Source organism: Mobula birostris, chromosome 9 (assembly GCF_030028105.1).
Source record: "Mobula birostris isolate sMobBir1 chromosome 9, sMobBir1.hap1, whole genome shotgun sequence".
NCBI classification, from domain to species: domain Eukaryota; kingdom Metazoa; phylum Chordata; class Chondrichthyes; order Myliobatiformes; family Myliobatidae; genus Mobula; species Mobula birostris.
The window spans coordinates 33,871,800-33,895,785 of NC_092378.1; the positions used below are offsets into that span (position 1 = coordinate 33,871,800).

Genomic DNA, 23,986 nt, shown 5'->3' on the forward strand with positions numbered 1-23,986 from the left:
CATGAATCTGGTACTTTTATAGATAGAAATGGCATGCACACTCAGAATCAAATATATTACTTTATTTGTAAGATGAATTACTGTTACAATTTCTATTTTGCAAACCACATCATACCACCACTGACAGCATGAAACTCAGGATATAGACCTCTTCAACCAGAAAACTTGATGTAACCAAAATCCAGGTAATACTTCTCTTGCGAAATCAAATATCCACATTACGTCTCCTGAACAATAAAACCAGAATGTACACTTTCCTATAAATAAAAGCTCAATGAAATAAAAAATATCAAAACACAATATAACCTATCACATTACCCTCTGCATAATTACAGCACAGCCACTCAATCAAGTAGATGCCCATAATACAACAATTTCTGTTCAACTGTGGAGATCAACATGAAGTGACCAGAATGATAGTGATGTCAGAATCCTGTAATGACACTAATGCATCAGAAATCTCAACTCGGCTATTTACATAACTTTGTATGCAAAATACATTCTATATTGAAGAACAAAGTCTACTGCATAACCATCAGTACAATGCACTACGTAAACAAAACATCAGCCTCCTATGAACACATAAGATTCTAGAGATGCTGGATCTCTTGAGCAATATGAACAAAACGCTGGAGGAACTCAAAAGTTGAGGCAGCATCAATGGAGGGGAATAAACAGTTGATATTTCAAGCTGAGACCCTTCATCAGGACTGGAATGGAAGCCAGAATAATAACGTTTGGGGGAGGGGAGAAGGGAAGGAATAGAAACTGGCCAGTGACAAGTGAATCCAGTTGAGGAGGAAAAGTGGGTAAGTGAGGTCATCTCTTGCCTCCTAAGTACACAACAGCATTAACTCTTTTTGCCCTCCTATCACGATACCCACCATAGCTTAAGTTGACACAAAATGCTTCACTAACATAACCTGTTATGGGGTTCTGGCTAGCTTTGTCCTATTGAGGCAGGGAAAGGATAGTAGGAGGAAAGGAACCATGCTTGACAAGACAGAGGAGGAACCAAACTTAAGGTTCAGGAAGCAAAGATCAGACAGGGCTTCAGAAATATAAGACAGCCAGAAAAGAGCTTAAGAATGGACTTAGGGGAGAGAAGAGACATGAAAAGTCCTTAGTGAGTAGGATTAAGGAAAACCCATAGGCATTCTACATACACATGAAGAAAAGGAGGATAACTAGAGTGAGGATAGGACTGATCAGGGATAACAGCGGATCAATTGAGTTGGAGGAGGTAGGGGAGGTTCTTATGAATACCAGTGAACATCAGTGTTCACCAGTGAGAGGGACCTTGCTGAATGAAAGGACAATGTAGAACAGGCTAATGTGCTGGAATATGTTGAGGTTAAGAAACAGGATGTGCTAGAACTTTAGGAAAACATTAGGATGGATATATCCCCAGGGTCAGATGAAACATACCGCAGTTTACTACAAGCAGCAAGAGAAGAGGTTGCCGTGCTTCTGGGGATAGTTTTCTCATCCTCACTGGCCACAGGAATAATACTAGAAGAATGGAGGATGTCAAATTATATTCCTTTGTTCAAGACAGGTAATAGGGATAATCCTGGGAATAACAGATCAGTGAGTCTTACTTGAGAATCGGAATGGTCGTGTTGTCAGCCTGGTGCCTGACTTCAAGACATCCCATCTAACCTACAGAGGAATTTCAAATGGAAGGGAAAAGGTCCAGTGGGTATCCATATGGGTACCAATGATGTAGAATGAACAAGGAAAGAGGTGCTGCTCAGGGAATTTGAACAGCAAGGAATTAAATTAAAACGGAGAACCAAAAGGTAATAACTTCTGGATTATTACCTGCACCATTTGCAAAGTTTCAGGGTTAATACAATCAGAGAACTAAATATGTGGCTCAAAGGTAGGAGTAGGAGAAATGAGTTTGATACGTAGGAAAATGACACCAATACTGGGGAAGGAGGGAGCTGTTCCGATGGTACAAAACCAGGGTAACTAGGTTAGTAGCATTGCTATGGCTGTGGGTAGGATTTAAACTGAATAGCAGAACAATTTGGAAAAGAATGGAGTAAGTAAAAACGAATGAGAATGCAGGAGAGGCTATTGAAGTCTCCAGAATAAAGAACAAGACAAAATTTAGAAAGGATAAGAGTTTACTTTTAGGCAGCATGGAGACAAATTGAAACAAAGAGTGGTGAATACAGGAATGAAGGTTTAATATTTCAATGCACACAGTATACGAAATAAGGTAGACTATCTGGTGACGCAGTTAGAAATTGGCAGGTAAAATGTTGTGAACATCACTGGGATGTGGCTGAAAGAAAAACACAGTCAGAAGCTTAACATCCAAGGATATGCAGCATATCGAAAGAATAGGTTGGTTGGCAGGGTGGGTGGGGTGGCTTTGCTGGTAAAAAAAAAATGAAGTCAAATCCTTAAAGAAGTGACAAAGGATCAGAAGATATAGGGTCCTTGTGGGCAGAGTTAAGAATCTACAAGGGTAATAAAAAAAAATCCTGATGCAAGTTAAATACACCAGTAGCCAAAATTCTTACCACTGTGGAGGGACAGAGGGATCTTGTAGTCAACATTAATAGATCCCTCAAAGTTGCCACGCAGGTTGACAGGGTTAGATTGAACTTGGAATAGGTTAAAAGGTCTGTACAGCATTGTGTGCTGAAGAGCATCTACTTTGCTGTACTATTCTCTGTTAAGCAGCATTACTTTCTAGCTCCCATGTACTGTATTTATAGCTAACAAAGTAGATTTTCCTTTGGCATGTGTCTGGGATATTACAGGGGGGAAAAAAGAGCCAGAAACTCATCACATCAGATTGCTGGCCACTCTGCATCTCACCAAAATTTGAGTATTTTCTGTGCAATAGAGCAATAATTACATCTTAAAAGTGAAATCAACTGATCTAAAAAAAAATCCTCAAAATATTAGCCTGTATTAGTTACTCGACACTCAGTACAGAGAACCACAAATGCCAAATGGATTAAAATGAAAAACTGTGCACCTGCTGCTGGCAACACATATTACAAACCTGTTTCTCAGAATCATTTCTAGCAGCTTCTTCTTGTGCTAAGACCATCTCACGTTCTGCTGTAATCTGTACACTCTCCCGTAAAGCCTCCTCTAATTCTTCGATCCGGTCATCTTTTTGTCGTAAAGTATCCTAGAGGAACAGGACAAAAAAATTGCAGTGACAATTTTGTTTTTTTTAAAATGTGGATCATTAATTTGCAATCTAGAAGCACACGTTTGCCAACATATCCCTATTTTATGAAAAATTAACAAGTACTATCAGTTTTTATTTTAGCCTGATTTAAAACACAACTTGCTAAACACATAAATTTTATGTAGATTGATGTTTACAGCCTTTTGCCTTGATGCTAAATCTTGCATGGTTCATTTAAAACTTCAATACAGCTTTAAGAAATTAGCATGTATTAGATGTTGGAAAGAAGGCAGAAATGAATACCTTGCAAATGATGCATTTTTGTATATAACGTAACATTAGGATTACATTGAAAACACTAAATTGATTTCAGTATTTCTAGACTAAGATGATAATAAATTAACTTAATTTTCATTAGCAAAACCTATGCTGCAAAATGTAACTGGCTGCATTTAAAAAGATCAAAAATTAGTAAAAGTTGACGCAAACAAAAAACTGACACCTTAAAAGAATCAATTAAAATCAAGCAATAGTGCAGAAAGGGCAGTTAGTAATAATTGAAATTATAGACATATTCATTACTTCTTCAGCGACACTCCAGATAACGCCCTCAAGGCTTGCATTTACAATACATTTTCGACGCCAGTGAAATTTCTTCTTGATCTAGCATGACAGCTAGGAAAAACCTCAAGGACCCCACAGTTAAAGTTGGATAACAAGAGACTTAGTGGTTGCAATATATAGTGCCACTGTTTCTTTAATAGCTATTGACAACCCTTAAAGCTGTGGTTCAACAAGGATTAAAATGAGCCAAATAAGAGTCAAGAATTGCACCTTTCTGTAGTAGTACAATGAAGGTCCTGGTACATCAGAGAAGTGTCATCAATTATACCAGGTTCAGAACAATATTGGAGCGAATGGAAGATATATACATTTGTAAGCAGTTGAATAAGCTATCTTTTGGGTCACACAAAGCTATCAAGCTAAATTTTTGTAACAATTATAATGAAGAAATAATCCGGCAAATAAGGAATAAACAAATACCACCCGACCATTTGATTATTTTCAGAATTTTCTTTTATTTAAATTTCAAAATGTTGATTTACAAAGCACATCAACTTAATTTTGCTACCCATTTTGGTCAACTGAAACGAGCAGAGCAGTTTGGAAGTCTCATGTTGTTTCCAGGCTCTGTTGATTATCGGCCCCATTACATTTGCAAATGAAAAGCATAAGACACACGGTAAGTGTACTAGAAAGATAGACAGATAGATAGATAGATATACTTTATTAATCCCGAGGGAAATTTGGTTTCGTTACAGCCGCATCAACCAAGAATAGAGCGTAAATATAGCAATACAAAAAACCCCAACAATCAAACACAAAAATGCAAACTATGCCAGATGGAAAATAAGTCCAGGACCAGTCTATTGGCTCAGGGTGTCTGACCCTCCACAGGAGGAGCTGCACGTTCGATGGCCACAGGCAGGAACGACCTCCCGTGCCGCCAAGTGTTGTATCACAGTGGACTGTCGCCAAAGTCCAACAGTGAAAAGTTCAATATCCAGTCTGCAAACACGTTCCTCGATCGTAATATACCCCAGATTGCACCATTCGTTGTTAGCCAGAACAGTAAGCACCCAACTCCTTTACACTTACTGCTCTCAGTGCACTTCCGGTCAGCCGGAACAGTATTACCCACCGAACTCCTCTTCTCCAAAAGTCTCTGTTATCTCAACCCGGTCCCCTTTCCTCAGCTTTGTGATCCCCCTCTGCATCCTGTGTGTGTTTTCCTCCGATACTAAGCATGAATGTTCCATAGCTACACTCACAAAAACTTGCTTGAGCACTTGGCAATTCACTAACATCTTCCACACAAAATCCTTTTGCAGCATGTTCACTTTTTATTTGATAAATTATTGGAGAGGGTAGATACAACACTGTTGCTTATATCATGTAGTTTAGATACTTAAAGACATTCTTTCAAGTACCAGATATTGGACTAATCAACAAAATGTATACTTAATGACTCAAAAAGCCAATGGCAGCATGATATGAAACTGAAATAAAACATAAAACCTTGAAAACATTTAATAGGTCAGGCAGTATCTATGGAAAAAGTTAACGTTTCAGGTTGAAACTGACTTTGTTGGAACTGACTTTTCAGATGTCCAGCAACCAGAGCTCTTTGTATTTCATTAAGGTATGAAACTGCCAAACAAATATTGATAGGAAGAATGAAACAATGCAATGATATAAATGTTACAGTTATACCATGTTCCTCATTCAAGCCTTGCTAATGAAATTTGAAAGATTTCCTGTGTAATCTGGTTTCAATTCAAATCTCCAGTAATACAGAACCGCTGCAAGACACTGTTCAATTCATTGCCATAAAACCCTGATAGCAGTAGCTGTTTCAGGAAAACTATGTCCACATGTGACCTAACCATGATTCTTAATGAAGCCCTGTAAGTAAAAAGCTAAGATTTCACAAATAAACTTCTTGAACATCAAGCAAAATGGATTATCACTGCATTTTCAGGATCCGCAATTAAACCAAGCCTAACAGAGTCACTCTCATAGCTTCCACTGATTAAGACCTCAACATTTCCCAATCTTACTGTGGCCACCTACACTCCTTGCTGCACTTCCTCAGTAACACCAAAACACCTGCTTTATTAATGACTTCAACATAGTTTCTGGTTGTGGGTGCATTTAATAAGATTCAAGGATTATTATCTGTGGAGTGTATGGGGTGCCAGGGAGGGGTAGCACCTCTGGTGGGGGAACATGTCGCGTCCTTTTCAAGGCGGTTTGTCCACCTTTGGTCCCCACCTGGAACTCAGCTCTCACCTGTGGCTCCCCGTAGCAGTTTACATGCGACAGCAGACACACACTGGGCAACGGCTTCGACAAGCCGGCTAAACCAGGTAGCCGACGGGTCTCAAACCCTCGGTGAGATAGGGAGTTGTCTATCCCAGCACGTGAAGACAGACTCCGGCAGATTGAGTGGACAAGACCAATGGAAGTTCCAACGATCAAGAAGGCTGTCTCTGCAAGCGTCATGGAATGCGTAGAGCACGACAAGACATAAATGATGTCCTGGTTATCCATTGCGCCTAGTCCTATCTTCAGCCGTCTCGACTCTTGTCTTGCCACTGGATCCAGATGGGAATAAGGAAGAGAGAGTGAGGCTGACACTGCACAACTCTCCCTCACTTAAATCCAAATCAAGCACTAGTCTCAGCACCATCCACCAGCTGGTGGCAAAGTGACATCAGCGCCGGACTCCAGGAGCGAAGTTTCCCGAGTTCGAATCCAGTCGAGCCGCTCTCAGGCACACTTTCCATCCGTAACGGGTTGAGTGTCGAGCTAGCAACTCAACCTCGTAAAAAGTACTAATGCTGTCAAGGTCTTCATCAATGACGATGGACAAACCTTACCTGTGCTCCCATATTCAGATACAAGAAAAATATCACCCACCAAGTATACGACATTTTATCGAAGACTCACCTCCTTGCACTTTCTGTTACTAAATATATTACTGGCCCACAAATTTAATACTTTAATTCTAATGTCAGAAGCAAACTAAATGTTTAAACATTATAAATCCAATGGTTCCACTGTAAGAGGGCTGAGCTTAGGAGATGATGGTGCTTAACGGCGACTCCTTTGCTTTCATCTTTGGAAACAGCTCTATTTCTATCTTTGATCTCTTTTTTCCCCTCATTTCAAGGTTCTTTTGAAGACACTGACCTGGAGTTACACACAGACTTTGGTTCTTTGCAGAAATGGTACCCACTTTTGGGGCCTCACGACTGACCATTTTTCAATATGCCAAGGACACAGCCTGGAATACTAACGCGCCTTCAGGGTGCCAGATCTTTGTGGCTCTGGAGGCAGGCGGATTCGAGGTCAGTGCCACTACTACTGCCTGATGCGTCATGGGATATGGAGGATCGTAAGCAGCGAGCTGGCTGCTAGCTATGTGCTCAGAAACCCGAGTTCTATGGGCACAGAGCTCGGAAGAAGCTACGCAACAGATTTTTAATACCATAACTCAGCAAGTTGCTTTGTTACGTCTCCCCTCTTGCTGTGAAACTGAGACACCTCATTTTCTGTTATTAGGGAGAGAGCGAGACTGTGATAAGTCAAATACCGGGTGAACGAGTAGTATTTGGGGTACCGCAAGTCTGTGTCTTTATTGATGCATTACTGCATGCTTGAATGCTCGGTGGGGGATGCTGATGCTTTTTTGCTGGTGGGGGAGAGGGGGCATTGCTTTGCTGCTGCTTAAGCGTGGGAGGGGGTGCTGGGGGGGGCTTTGGTGTTCTAACATTTAACTGCCATTCATTCTTTGGGGCACTCCTCTGTTTTTGTGGATGTTTGTGGATGTTTGTGAAGAAGAAGAATTTCAGGATGTATATTGTAATCGTTAAATTGTACCCATTGAAATCTACCTATTGTATGCAAAATAAATAAAAGGCAGCAATGAGTACAAAAGAAACCAAGTTCATCATCAGCAAAGTAAAACAATTGCTCCTTTAAGATGAAGTTATAAATCAGGAATATAAAAATTCCAGCCAGGATGGTTAATCTTTTTGAAGTTCTTTTGCTTCTTTTGGACCAAAGAGAAATTATATAGTGCCTGTATAAGTATTCACCCACCCCCCACCACTTGAAAGTTTTCATATTTTATTATTTTAACCATTGAATCACAGTGGATTTAATTTGGCTTTTTTTGACACTGATCATGTCAAAGTGAAAACAGATCTGTCCAAAGTGATCTAAATTCATTACAAATACAAAAGACAAAATAATTGATTGCATAAGTATTCACCTCCTTCAAGTCAATAGTTAGTAGATGCCCCCTTGGCAGCAATTACAGCCTTGAGTCTGTGTGGATAGGTCTCTATCAGCTTTGCACATCTAGAAACTGCAGTTCTTCCTCAAGCTTCTTTATGAAACTACTCAAGCTCTGTCAGACTGTATGGGGATCGTGAGTGAACAGCCATTTTCAAGTCCAGCCATAAATTTTCAATTGGATTGAGGTCTGGACTCTGACTTGGCCACTCCAGGACATTAACTTTATTGTTTTTAAGCCATTCCTGTGCAGCTTTGGGGTCATTGTCTTGCTGGAAAACAAATCTTCTCCCAAGTCACAGTTCTCTTGCAAAATGCATCAATTTTTCTTCCTGGATTTCCCTGCATTTTGCTGCATTCAGTTTACCCTCTACCTTCACAAGCCTTCCAGGGCCTGCTGCAGTGAAGCATCCCCACAGTGCGATTCAGCCACCACCATGCTTCATGGTAGGGATGGTGTATTTTTGATGTTGTGTGGTATTTGGCTTATACCAAGCATAGTATTTAGTTTATGCCAAATATAGCATTTAGTCTAATGGCCAAAAAGCTCAACTTTGCTTTCATCAGACCACAGAATCTTCTTCCAGCTGACTTCAGAATCTCCCACATGCATTCTGGCTAGCTCTAGCTGAGATTTCATGAGAGTATTCCCCCAACCCCACAAAGGTGGCTTTCACTTTGCCACTCTCCCATAAAGCTGCGACTGGGTGAAGTACCCGGGCAACAGTTGTTGCATGCACAGTCTCTCCCATCTCAGCCACTGAAGCTTGAAACTCCTCCTCTTGGTAGCCTCCCTCACTCGTCTCCTTCTTTTGCATAGTCACTCAGATTTTCAGGACAGCCTGCTCTAGGCAGATTATCAGCCGTGCAATATTCTTTCCCTTTCTTGATAATTAACTTAACTGTACTCCAAGGGATATTCAGTGATCGAGAAATCTTCTTACATCCATCTCCTGACTTTGCTTTTCAATAGCCTTTTCACGGTGTTGCTTAGACTGTTCGTTTGTCTACATGGTGTAGTTTTTGTCAGGAAACTGATTCACCAGCAGTTGGACCTTCCAGATACAGGTGTATTTTTACTACAATCAATTGAAACACCTTCACTGCACACAGGTGATCTCCATTTAACTAATTATGTTACTTCTAAAACCAATTGGCAGCACTAGCGATGATTTGGTGTGTCACATTAAAGGGGTGTGAATACTTATGCAACCAATTATTTTGTGTTTTATATTTTTAATTAATTTAGACCACTTTATAGAGGTTTGATCTTCAAAGTAGTATAATAATTTTGGACCATTTGACATAAAATTTCAATTTTTTTTTTACCTTGACCGTTTTTGTGATCTTAATGAAAGCTCAGACCACATGAAGGGAACTTAAACACATCTCTGATACGCTGACCTATAAAGTTACAGTTATTGGAAGAATATGCTTTCAAGTTTAGTTTTCCTGGCATCCATAAGCAGAATTACTAAGCATACTTTGGACAGTATCATCTAAAATTTTTAATGCATTCCTGAGAAATTTCTTTACCTGCGACTTTACTTGGAAATACCATATCTATAGTTCCATTATATAAGAATATCAGATCTTAAAGTAGAACCAGGAGTAGGCCATTCAGCTTCTTCCAACTGTTCTATTTACAAAATCATGAGTGATCCTTTCAGTAACAACACACAAAATGCTGGAGGAACTCAGCAGGCCAAGCAGCATCTATGGAAAAGAGTACAGTCGATGTTTCAGGCTGGGACCCTTCAAGCAGGAATGCAGACAAACAACTTGGCAAAAGGTTTGTGCAGTCTGGAACTTCTCCTTTCTAACATGAAACAGATGGGCACCACTAATTTATATTACCCACAATGATGGAATGGTTGATGTCACTGCAACACAGATTATCTTAATTGATGTACAGTAGTTGAAACTTGAACTGCTAACTTCCATTTTCATATTAAGACTTTCTTTACCACTGTACAAAGCAGCTTTCAGAATTCACCCTTTTATTCCCCAACAGGTTAAATAATTTTGTTAAGTAGCCTATCATAATGAATTGAATTGACTTTATTACTTATATCCTTCACATGCATGAGTAAAAATTATGTTATGCCTCCATCCAGATGTGCAATTTATAGTAATTTATAATAAATATGTACAACAGGATAGTCAATATAACGCAGAAATACAGTTGCATCAGCATGAATTAAACAGTCTGATGGCCTGTTGGTCCTAGCTTTTATGCTGCAATACTGCTCCCCATGATAAAGGTAAACAATATTCCTGTGAAAGTGATGGGGGGGGGGGGGAGGTAGAGCATAAGCAAAGAACACCAAGGTGCTACTTACATCTCTGGGAGCTTGGAAGCAGCAAGATATATTTAAGGGACATGGCCACCTTGACAGCTAAAAACTATTATTCAGACTGTGTAAAGTCAAAACACTACTTATTTAACATTTGTCCTTGTTTAAGCCTTGACAGATAAGGCCTACTGCTAAGCACCTACTGCTAACTGCTTTATCATACACCTTCAAGCATTTTTGATTCAAGTGTCCGGAGAACCAACTGGTTAGTAATTCAATGGAGGAAAAAAAATAAATGGTGCTTCCAAATCTCTAAGAAAGGCTTAATGGGATACCCATGCTGAGAAACAACTTGCTTCACCATTGTCATGCCTCACTATCAGATGTGGGTAAGTGTGCCCAACGAGGGTCACCAGTTGGAAAAAGAAAGATAGTAAGCCTCAACAGCACATTAGTGCAAATGGTTTTATTTAGTGCTAGGAGGAAAAAGTGCAAAAGCTGCCCAAAGTTGTGAAGAAAAAAAAATTACAAGTAGACAAATGAAAAATAAACATCTATATAGAGGCTTTCTCCATGACACTTTGCCTTTAACTTTCCAATATTACTATTCACCAATCCTAGGTAATTTCTAAAGTACATACATGTTCAGCACAGCATTGTGGGCCAAAGGGCCTGTATTGTGCAGTAGGTTTTCTATGTTTCTAACCATTAACTCCAACTCCACACCTCTAGCAAAGCAGAAGACTGAGCGATTAAATCTGCCACCACCTGACCTAGAAGGAACAGGGAATTCTACTGTTGGTCGGTCGGGGGGGGGGGGGGATCATGTGACTAGACCATAATTATTTCTGACGCAGAATTGGACCATTTTAAACAGGGATTCTGACATCCTGCAGTTTTATTCCACAACAAGTGCCTTAGTTAAGTCCACAGATCAGTGTCCACATGCTCAAATGAATATAAAAGAATAATGCCTCCCCAACAGAGGTGTTGCTCCCACTTACCCAGGCATTATTTTAGGACACCTCAAACTGTCCCTTGCAACTTTTGGGGTTGTTCTGCTGTCTATAAGCTGATGTAACAGTGCAAGTGAAAATAAATGAAACTGTTTGGAACGCGTATGTCTAGAATCCTTATTTTTCTGAGTTATAAACCAGTAAAGCACATTAGCTGAAGGGATTGTTTTGATTAGCCAAGTTGGCAATTGTTTACTGTTGGAGTGCGTAAATGGTGAATTCTCAAGAACTGTAGAATGGGAAGGCAAAGTGTGTGAACTACTGGGGAAACCAGACCAGGGACAGAACGAGGAGGGGTGACTCACCGGGCAAAAGGGCAAGGTTAGCGGGAGAATTAGCACTGCCAACCTGTTCTGTCACAACCATAAATACTGAAATGAACAGTAAAATAATTCAGTGCCAGCCAGACCAATTCCTCCGTAATATTCAAGTGTTAGCAAACATTGAAAGCGACAAAAGCACAATTACATCAGTAGACAGAAGAAACAATTCAGAAACTGATTTGTAAAAATGAAATCACTATCCCTTTAAAAACATATATTGGGAGCCTAACTTTATTTAAGATCGTACTCCATTGAGTGAGATTAAGACACATCATTGACTTGCCTGTGGATTTTGGAGATGATGACTTTTGTAACACAAAGTACCTGTTTTGCCTGGTTCGGGACTTTGCTAAACGCTCCTGTGGATACTATGACACCAAGTTCATTTCCTGTCTAATCTGAGAGCATTCACATCTACCATAATTAAGCGTTTCAAAAGCTTGATTATGGCTTGAGTTAACTCCTGCCTGAGCAAGGACCTAGGCTTGTTGCAATTCACCTACCACCCAAAAAGGTCTACAGCAGATGCAATCTTACTGGCTCTCCACTCTAATTTGGAGCACCTGGACAACTCTAAGACACATGTCATACTATTGATTATTGATTAGAGCTTGGCCTTCAATACCAACATCCTCTCAATACTAATAACCAAGTTTCAAAACCTGGGCCTTGTACCTCTTTGCAACTGGATCTTCAGCTTCCATATTGAGAGACCACAGTGAGTGCAAATAGGTAATAACATCTCCTCAACAAAGGCACAACTCAAGTATATGTGTTTAGCCCAATGGTCTACTCTCTCTATATTTATGATGTTCGGCTAAACACGTCTCAAATGCAATATATAAATTTGCAGGTGACGCCACTGTTGCAGGTAGATTTTGGTGGAAGCTAAATCAGGTAACATCAAGAAGATCAGGAAGATAAATCAGGAGGTTGAGTGGTGTCACAACAATAATCTTGTACTCAATGCCAGCAAGACCAAGGAACTGATTGTGGATTTCAGGAAGGGAAAGTTGGGAGAACACACCCGGTCTTTGTTGAAGAGTCAGCAATGGAAAGGGTGAGCAATTTCAAGTTCCTGGGCGTCAAATCTGAGCGAATCTTTCCTGGTTATTGATGCAGTCACAAAGGTGGCACAGCAACAAGTTTACTTTGTTGGGAATTTGAAGTTATTTAGAATGTCACAAAAGCCTCCTACAGATTTCAATCAACCGATCCGATCACAGTCTGGTATAGAGTCTCCAATGCACAGGATGCAAGAACCTACAGAGGGTTATAGACTCGACCACCTCTACCAAGGACAACTTCAAGAGGTGGTGCCCATGAGAACTCCCGCGCTGTTCCTATTTCTTTGTGTAATTTATAGATTTTCTGTTTTGTTCGGTACTACTGCTACAAAACAAATTTTACATCATATATCAGTGATAATAAACTTGATTCTGTTTCAAAGTATGGAGTGCATATCTACAGATCTCATTGAGCACAAATGTAAACACAACTTCATCCAAACACTATTGAAAGTGTAGACTAATGATAACACCCTCAAATCACAGTACAAGGTGTAACAGACAAATCCTCTGTGCTGCTCTTTATGAAATGTTATGAACACCAGAAAAGTGATGACATGATTTTAAATTACAAATTTCACTATGAACTTTAAACATAACTAATAAGCTGTGCCAGAACTAGGTTTTCTGACTATAAAATTTTCAGTGTGTAATTCTGAAGTTTTAAAAATAATTTTCCTAAATAATTCTCACTGTACTACTTTCACTATGAACGTACGTTAATGTGCTCCAAGTATTTTTATGTCTGCTTTCAACTAGATGAAGACATATGGAACTGCCAACACCCTTGGTCTTTTTTCACACTGCAGGGTGTGAACTGTCATGGCTGAAACTTGATAGCCAGACTACTGTGGGTAGTCAACTTTCATAACATTCCCTTCACAGTGGGACATTTTGAATTGCAGACCAAGACATAAATCTTAACTACGAGTAATTTCCTTTCATATCAAGTTAAACCACTTGTTTGGGCTTCTTAAAAGCTGAGGGGGGAGGACCTAAAGTGTCTAAAATGTTTAGTAATTGATTCCAAACGCCATTTTTTGCTAGAAAGCTGGGCAACACAACAACTGCTTTTTACTTGTCACATGCTTACCCACCCCCTCCTTCTACTGATATTCTATTTCTATGGAGTCTATTTATGAAAACATCTATGGCTGCAAATAGCAGAGGATGATTAATCCCTTCCCAGCAGGTAGTTTTGGGTCATTTTGTACTGCCATAAACATTTCCCCTTCTCAAATGTATCTACAAAACAAAGTCCACCATTAAGGATGGATTCTCACTAGCATAAGCCTTCAAACATTTTTTTTTAACATTAGCAAAACTGAGTAAGTTCAACATTCCCTAGCCAGTTAATTCTCATAATACTCAAACAGAAAACAAACAGGCTGTGTCCATGACATCGTTGTAAGAAATGATGATGACTCGTGTGTTTGAAATATATGCACTCTTGAAATGACACACTGTATTAGTAAATTCCTATTTCAGCAAATAAAAAAATCAGTTTGGTCAGTTAGCTACAGAAAATTAATCCAAACTACTTTCTCTCACAATGAAGTTTTCAATAACAAAGACACACACTGGCATCTAAAGTAATATGTACTGTCCACAGATTAGTCCAGTGATGGTAATCCCACCAAATTACTGTTTACTCACTCTAGTAATTGTCTTGAAACTTGTCAGCAATATTTGGATAGATATGAGCTATTTCATTTTCTATGAAATTGTGACAGGAGCTGACCACAGTAATCAAAATCAGTCATTTCTGGCCTAATGAAAGTTCACTAATAAAGCAGCTCGAGTTGGATTTGGCAAATTGCCCCCAAGGAAATCATACAAGCATGACAGGTGACTAAGAGGAACAGGCCTTCAACAACTAAAATATCAGGTTATGTCATCAGCCACTGCAGAGTTTTGTCCTGATTCCCATTAATCAGTTTTACTTGGTCTCCAAAATATCACATTCAGTCAAACATATTGGTTTCAAGGGCAATTCACACTCACTTCATTTGTGGAATCTGATACCCGTGTCCCTATTTCGTTAGGACTATAATAAAGAACCCAATACTAAGATAACAAATATTGAAAAGTCAATTCTATGACTGACATTAGTAATACTTAAGCAGAGCCTTCTTTGCTTATACCTTTTATTGCACATCGTTATGTGGCACAGGTTAGGAAATAAGTATGTTAACTATCAGAACTAAAAAAGTAAATGATTGGAATGCAGTAATTTATTACACATTGATATGCGAACTTCAATTGGTGTTGACAGCAGAACTTTTTAATATTTTGCAAAGACTACAAATGGATTTGAAATATACACATTCAAGTAATTTAGTTAATTCATTTTACTTGTTTAAAATTTTAAGTGCTGATCATTCTGATGTGATGAGGGAGAAATTCATTAGCCCACAAAAGCTGCACAAAATTTCAGTGGCTATTAGCCTCATACCATTTTGTCCATGTGCAAATGATCTGTAATTTTCATATCATGCAATTTCTTGCATTTTTGCACTTCCTCATCATTTTCACTTCAATGCATTCCAAATACAATAACTTCCAGAGTCCTGTGCACCTGATAAAACAGTGCCAATTGATTCTACATCTAAAATTCATTAACTGGGTGACAATCGGATCCAATCATAGTATAGCTTTGAGGACGCTCATGGTCATTGTGGAGGTTCAGGAACAGGTACCTCATTTCTGAGACTCTGAACTAGAGATCACTTCAGAAGACACAGACAACAGCAAAGAGGGCCTGCACAAAGGGAGGCTCAGGAACAACATTCCTGCTAATTTTGTTTAACTGTTGTGCAGAACAGTCATTGCTCAGAGCAGGAAATTCTTACATGGCCTTAAAACTATGAGACACTTTAATTTCATTTCCAAAATGCATATTAGGATATCTGTGTTCATTGGGCTGGTGGTTTATTAACAATGATTTATCAACTTCCATTCTGTGTTTATTGTTACAATTTGCAACAGTATTGTAACTTGAACCACTGACAATGTAAATATGTTGAAAGTCTAAAATGTTTCAAAGTAAAAGGTGTGGTACATTCACTATTTAGAATTATTATAGATTATTAGCATAATTTCAAAATTATATTAACATTATATAAAAGAAAATTCCAGCTGCCCAGCAACAAAGGTTATGTGTGCTGGAGCATTTCAGTTACTGCGCATTCGTGCATCCACAGAACTTAGAGGGAACAGTGCTGAGGCAGGCATCAAGGGAGGAAATAAAGCACCAAAGAGAAAAGACAGTGATAGATTTTAATGATCACACTGATGGTCTCTGCACTTTGTCCAGTGCTGCAAAAATGAGCTCATATTGGTCAAGATAAGCATCAACAGAAAAAGTCACTTTTCAACATTCACATTTCACAGCTTAAATTCCCAGCTGTTCAACCAGGAGAAACATGCCACTATATGCAATGCAACACATCCAAAAGCAAATTGCTCTCTCTTAGAAAAGGTAGCACTTAATTGCCAGCTGCAGTGGCAGACTGGAGGGGTGTGATCGTTAACTGGGTGTTTAGTTATCAACTATAGGAGGAATAATCAGAGGACCATGAGACAGTCCTCATTAGGGGATTGGAAGTGGAGAGGGTCAGTAATCTAAAATTCCTTGATGAAGAGTCTTGGCCCAAAACATTCGACTGCTTTCTCATTTCCATAGACGCTGCCTAGCCTGCAGAGCTCCTCCAGCATAGTGCGTGTATGTTCCTTAGATTTCCAACATCTGCAGATTTTCTCGTCTTTGTTTTCCATATAGTTTTTTCATAAATTCTATAGTATTTTGTTATTCTCCTGTAAATGTCTGCAAGCAAATGAACCTCAAAGTAGTATATGGTAATGTAACGCGCTGTAAGATTTCACTGCTAATGTAATGGTTTCTCTATAGCAGCAATGTTTGGGTTATGACTAGAAATAATGGGGGCTTTGGAATGTGCGTTATCCAGTGACAGGTTGTTTTTTCTTGTGGGGCTGGGAGCAGGGATCTCGTGGTCTTCTGTCGGCGAGAGGTGGAGAGAGAAGACACGAATGGAAAGAACTGGTAAACCAGCAGACGCAAGGGTCCAATGGTCAGCGACGCCTGGAGGAGGTTGTTGGGGAATGAATAGACAAATCCATGAGCTCCAAAGTGCATATTAGACTGTTTCATTAAAATGGTCCTTTTTTAAAAATTTTTCTTTACTAACCCTATAGTCAGGTTAATCATTTAATTGCATACGGTGTGCTTTCTTCGTATTTTGCAGTTCGGATTGGTAACCGGGCAACATATCACGCAACATCCACACAAACAAGATTTCTGTTTGGCTGGGTCAGAGGCTGTCTTCCCCTAGACAAACGCATGCTGGCCGAACCCAAGGGTTGCAATAACATATACATACTTTATGAATAAGTTTACTTTGAATCTGACTCCATTTCATGTGGGAAGCAATGGGTTTCGAAGATCTTTTATCAGTGGCCAGCAGTGGATTGGTGATCATCAAAAACGACAGAATACTTGTATCCAATCCTTCTCCTCATATGTAGAATCAATAATAGGCCCTTTATTCTGTGAGATCTGATAGATCATAGATTCAGCTCCATCTTTCTGATCGATCCCTAGAAGCATTGTTGTCCATTGACTAAAAAATGTTTCCTGAGGGCTTGAATACATACAATGATTCAGCATCCACAGCTCACAGAAATTTCAAATATTTATGAATGATGAGATTTCTTCCTATCATGAGTTCAAATAAGTAATCATTTTCTGAAATTATTTCTCATGAGCATTCTAGCAGCTCACATTTCCCTTCATTCCAATATCTCCAAAATGAATGCTCTTACCTGTCTTTTCTATATCCATTGGCCTGTACTTAATTTATTTCAGTTACATATGTCCCATCACCTGGTCATGCCCGGCCTGTGGGAGCTGCAATTATCAGAAGACAACATTATGTTATTCTACCTAACCCATGCATCAACAAGCTCATGCCCAGGCAATTCATTTAGAGTGTAGTTTAATGGCAGGATCCAGCATGTGGTGGAGCCTGCTTCTAAACTGCAGTCAAGCCAGAGGACTGGGTGGGGATGGGCGACTTGGGATATGAAGGGTAGCTTATATGCCAATACACTAGAAAGCAAGGCTGTACGGCTTAAGCTATAGCTATAATAGCTTTAAGAAGAAAGGAGTTGATTCATTCATTGTGACACAGACATACACTTACAGCAACAGTTTGGATAATTTTCTGGTCAATTGTTGCTGACCTCCAGGATGCGCTGGTGAATAGCAATTACATCTAAGAAAATCCAGAGCAAAAAAGTGAGACTTCTATTGAATCCAGTGGTCATTGCTAAGTATTAGTGTGACACAATGGTATCCTCCCAGTTGCATTTCCAAGTTGAAATTGTTACACGGTCTTGTTGCACTGAAGGGCTCTTAAATGAATGGCATGGCTGTACAATGCACTCAAATAGCATATCCAGAGAATCATTTTCTTCATCATTGCCTGCTTCTGCTCTGTATTCTTAGAATGACACGAATGACTGGCCTATGGCAGAAGATAGTGAAGTACAAGATTGTCACTGGACTACAATGTGGGGCTCTTACTGAGTCATCCAGAGATTGGGATACAACTTTAAGGAAAACACTGTCAGCAAGCTCCAAAGAAGTTTTCCACAGCTCCATGCCATAAATTATAATTGCAGTACAATCAGGAGTTCTGAATGGCTTGAGAAGCAAAATTTAGCTCTTGTCCCCAAATAGCCACAATCTGGTGATTGAAATATAGCAGGCTCAGCAGACTCGGATTGAATGGTCATGCAAGCTTGGTGGGCAAATGCAATTTAGAGTTGGGTTGGGGGGGGCGGGGAGAGAGACTGGGACATTACAGGAGATAATCTATCATTCTTTTGAATACCTTGGAGAAGCTGCAGAAAATCCATAAACCTATAATATTTGATGGTCTCTGTACCAGAAGAAAAGGGCAATGAAATTCCCTCTCCATAAAGGAGTATCCAAGATGCCCTGAACATAACAGTGAGCCATAAACTGAAAAACAGAACTCTTATCAGCCACCAGCATCCACTATGTTCTAAAGGCTATGACATTTAACATGACAAAGACCTGCATCCCTACAAACAGTCCTTCACTGAGTACATGGTTAGTCATGTTTTCAAATTCCTGTCATACAGTCATTTTAACTTTAGTCTCAAATTAATTGCTCCTCAGACAGAAGTGAAATCCCTACTTTGCACTTATGACTGTGTGGTTAAGCACAGCTCCAATGCCATATTCAAGTTTGCTGTTGGCATCACTGACGTATGATGAATCAAAGGTGGTGATGAATCAGCATATTGGTGGGAGACTGAAAATCTAGCTGCGTGGTGTTGTAACAACAAACTCACTCAATATCAGCAAGACCAAAGAACTGATTATAGACGTCAGGAGAAAGAAAGTCCGTGAGCCAGTCCTCATTGTAGGATCAAAGGTGGAGAGGGATAGCAACTTTAAATTCCTAGGTATTATTATTTTGGAGGACCTGTCCTGGGCCCAGCATGTAAGTGCAATTATGAAGAAAGCATGGCAACACCTCTACTTCTTTAGGAGTTTGCAGAGATTCGGCATAACATCTAAAACTCTGACAAACGTATATTTATGTGTAGTGAAGAGTATATTAACTGTCTGGTATGGAAACACCAATGACCTTGAATGGAAAATCCTACAAAAAAGTAGGACACTGCCCTCCCAATCATTGGGCACATCTGTGAAACGCTGTCACAGGAAAGCAGCATTATCAGGGATCCCCACCATCCAGGACATGCTCTCTTCTCACTGCTGCCATCAAAGAGGTAGTACAGGTGCCTCAAGACCTGCACCACCAGGTTCAGGAACAGTTACTACCCCTCAATCATCAGGCTTCTGAACAAAGGGGATAACTTCACTCACTCCTATTATTGAAATGCTCCCACAACCAATGGACTCACTTTCAAGGACAATTTATGTCATGTTCTTGTTATTTAAAACTTATTTACATAACTCTTACTAACTCTTCCTTCAGTTAGTCCTGACGAAAGGTCTCGGTCTGAAACGTCGACTGAAACTCTTCCAATAGATGCTGCCTGGCCTGCTGCGTTTACCAGCAACTTTGATGTGTGTTGCTTACATAACTGTTTCTTCTTTTTAAATTTACACAGCTTGTTGGCTTCTGCACTCTGGTTGAACACCTTAGTTGAACAGTCTTTCATTGATTCTGTTATTATTCTATAGATTGGTTGAGTATGCCCACAAGAAAATGTTTCTCATGCCCACAAGAAAATGTTTCTCATGATGACATATATGTACTTCGGTAATCAAATTTACTTACAACTTTGAAATGGCTGATGGAGGGTCCTAAAGGATTTGATCTCCAAACCAAAGCTATTCTTTTCCTCTTCTACTATATTGGTATTCTCTTTAGTCCCCCTTGCTCCTGATGATGGCAGAGGTAAAAGGGCATTGCTAAAAAAAAACCCATATATCTGCAGTGTCCACTGTGAACTCAATACTCATCCAGACTTTCAGAAAGACAAAACCAAACCTACTAAATATATTATGCTCTCCACTAAGCCAATCATATTATTGAATTTCTAGAGATGTGTATCCTGATAGGATGTAATCTAACACTTTCTCTTTGGAAGTATTACATTACTGAAATGTTCATATTCCAACTGCTCCACTGGATAAGGATGACTAAACATGGACAAGAATTTCAAGATTTTGTCAGTAATTTAGAACTTCAAAAAATTATGCATCGACCAGTTAGATAGGGTTACTTTTTAGCTCTTTAAAAAAAAAAGCCTAGTTGTAAACTCACTAAACCTAAAAGTCTGAAGAAAAGTTAGGACACCAACACTGATGTGCTGAAAAGAACTATCTGAATACATCTCAGTGAATTCAAGGCTCTTTCGTCACTCTACACAATTTAGCTCTGTGATACAAGGTAGCTTAAATGTGAACAATTTAGGAAATCTGAGACTCCCTCATTTACCATACAATGTCTAAGAGCATTGAATCTTGGTCCAATGAATGCATACAAAGTGATGGATAATGTCATTACAGAAGAAACTGATATTGTGGATGAGTTGTATAAAACCAAGTGTTACCGAAACAGGATTGTTAATTTGGCACTCAGGTCAACTTGCAAATTTTGAAGAAACTTCAGTAAATTTTAAACAAATTGAAACACAGAAAACCTACAGCACAATCCAGACCCTTCGGCCCACAAAGCTGAGCCGTACATGTCCTTACCATACAACTACCTATGCTTACCCATAGCCCTCTACTTTTCTAAGCTCCATGTATCCATCCAGGAGTCTCTGAAAAGACCCTATCGTTTCCGCCTCCACCACTGCCACTGGTAGCCCATTCCATGCACTCACCACTCTCTGTGTAAAAAAAAACTTACCCCTGACATCTCTTCTGTACCTACTTCCAAGCACCTTAAAACTATGCCCTCTCGTGCTAGCCATTTCAGCCCTGGGAAAAAGCCTTTGACTATCCACACAATCAATGCCTCTTGTACACTATCAGGTCACCTCTCATCCTCCATCGCTCCAAGGAGAAAAGGCCTTCGTTCACTCAACCTATTCTCATAAGGCATGCTCCCCAATGCAGGCAACATCCTTGCAAATCTCCTCTGCACCCTTTCTGTGGTTTCCACATCCTTCCTGTTGTGATGTGATCAGAACTGAGCACAGTACTCCAAGTGGGATCAAACCAGGGTTCTATATAGCTGCAACATTACCTCTCGGCTCTTAAACTCAACCCCACGATTGATGAAGGCCAATGTACCGTATGCCTTCTTAACCACAGAGTCAACCTGCGTAGCAGCTTTGAGAGTGAAAGTAGAAGTTTAGAATGAATGCATGCAAATTGAAATACCTCTTTCCAGCAACTGTTCTGAAAGATCTATTTAACATTAACATGGACAACCATAAAGTGATTTGGAACACTGTTTTGAAATTATTCAGTACCTTTTTTTTACATGATACAATTCACAAGTTTCCAAAATACCTGAAATAGTGAATCCAGAAATCATACATGAACTAAAGTTAACACATATGAAGAGTGATATTATTGGAAGTATAATTCTTTTACAAAAAGGTTAAGTATTATATTTGGATGATGTCCAAAACAGCACGAGCCTAAACAAACTATGACTGTGTGATGTTTTAAGTTTCAGTGTGTTTATACGGTTGGAAAACTATCTTCACATGGTTTGTTAAGATTTATTAAGTCTGAAATAATTCCCTGCTAATATTTAGACCAACCTCAAGTTTATGCTCTTTGTTTTGTTTGATTGTGTAAATAGGACAATTTAAAATAAAAATAAATTCAGCCTTCTTATTTCTTAATTTTTTAAATCTGTTTCAGCTGGATCCCAACAACTGACAGAATTTCTCACAATTTTTTCTTTGGCCAGCAAAATGTGATTTAGTTATCCTATCAACAGTTCTACCAACCATCCACTTAAACCTCTCATTTGAGAACAACAAAGCCAAAGTTTTGTTCATCCATATGTAGATATAAAAATATTTTAACACCGAATCAAGAACAAAATAATTTGCAAGTTTCATTTATCATTCATCCGAAGACTCCAAGTAACACTACCAGCGTTGAGCCTACCCTTACACAACTGCTCTCAATTGCACTACATGTTTCTGTATGTGTTAGCAGTAATATGAAGTTCAATGAGCACTTCTTTTGAGATCAGCAATAAATCCTCTTAGTTCACCACTGATCACAGAATTTATGGGGTTTAACAGCAGCAACTGTGCATGCATTGTTTACTACTTCTCTTGATAATTCTTTACCCTGCCCACCCCCCAGAAGTGAAGAGGGAAGATAATATACATCATGGAAGAAATCAAACAGCTTTATCTAGCACAGATAACATTTATATCACATCTTGAAGTCTAGTCAAAATAAAAGACAAGAGACTGCAGATGCTGGAGATCTGAAGCAATGCACAAAATGCTGAAGGAACTGTGAGTCAGACATAATCTATGGAAGGAAATACACCATCAATGTTTATGGGTGAAGACCCATTATGAGGACTGGGGAAAAAAAGGGGAAATAACCAGTATAAAAGAAGTGTGTGGGAGAAGGGTTAGAGCAAGGAATGCAAAATACAAGTTTGGTTTTCATAAAGTCAGACGTGCAACAGATGGAAAACAAATAAACAAGAACAAATTGCAATCTTAAGCTAGAAAGTCTACTTCTTGTTGGATAACAAGAATGGTTATAACCAGATAATCGTTCTGTCACATGCTCAACTACTTACTCTGAGTTTAGAAACTCTAACATTTATTTTGGGGTCCTTGCAAATGGGTCATATAAAGTCCTGTGCTAATCTGTCCTAGATTATCCATATTTCTGCTCCTCTCTCAAGTAGCTAAATCATCTAAGACACAGTTGTAATCACATACTACCTAGGTGATCAGTGTAATTCACCTTAAATCTTCATTTCTAAACACTCTACAAGCCAATCATTAACAAGAGAAAATCTGCAGACGCTGGAAGTCCAAGCAACACACACAAAATGCTGGACAGACTCAGCATGCCAGACAGCATCTATGGAAAACAGTACAGTCAATGTTTCAGGCTGAGACCCTTCAGCAGGAAAGTGGGTCTCAGCTCAAAATGTCAATTGTATTCTTTTCCATAAATGCCTGGCATGCATTTCAGGATTGTATGTGTGCGTTACGTTAATTATTTCTGTTTTGCAACGTATGCACTGCACACCAATTGACAAAGAAATCATCGTCATTCCACTCCATATGTGAAAATAAATCGAAAAATACTGTTTATTGACTTGATTATTAATTTAGTTTTTATGTCACTAATAGTTCACACTCAAAATAAAATACCCTTTTGTTATTAAAAGCAGATCTGCAATTCTGTTAAACCAGGTTAATTATTCATAGTATAGGTACACAGAAAACATTTTTACAATCTTTGAAGAATATGGATTCTAGAAATTTCAACAGAATTCATAATTGAAGGTTAATTGAAGGCTGTTTAAGCATTAAGTTTGTACAAAGATGAACACTCTTATCTTTCAAGACATCTGACTGGAAAAAAACTGCATCTGATCGTCAACGTCTGATCAAGGGAAACTTATCAAGAGTGAAGCAATATATTTGGAAATATGAAAAAAGTTAAGTGAAGCATAAGAATTGTACTATATATTAAGCAGTTTTCTATTAAGTGCTCATCTGG

The 23,986-nt window shown here is 39.1% G+C and overlaps 1 protein-coding gene across 11 annotated transcripts in view; it reads right to left on the reverse strand.

The window, feature by feature from the left end:
- LOC140202653 (ELKS/Rab6-interacting/CAST family member 1-like) overlaps positions 1 to 23,986 on the reverse strand; it is a 754,922-nt gene that overhangs the window by 524,193 nt on the left and 206,743 nt on the right. For all 11 annotated transcript variants that reach the window (XR_011887141.1, XM_072267763.1, XM_072267762.1 and 8 more), the window contains one exon: positions 3,029 to 3,160. Coding sequence is in view for 10 of the 11 variants with exons in the window: in XM_072267763.1 (XP_072123864.1) it covers positions 3,029 to 3,160 (132 nt within the window). In the remaining variant the exon portion in view is untranslated. The remainder of the gene's footprint in view (positions 1 to 3,028; positions 3,161 to 23,986) is intronic.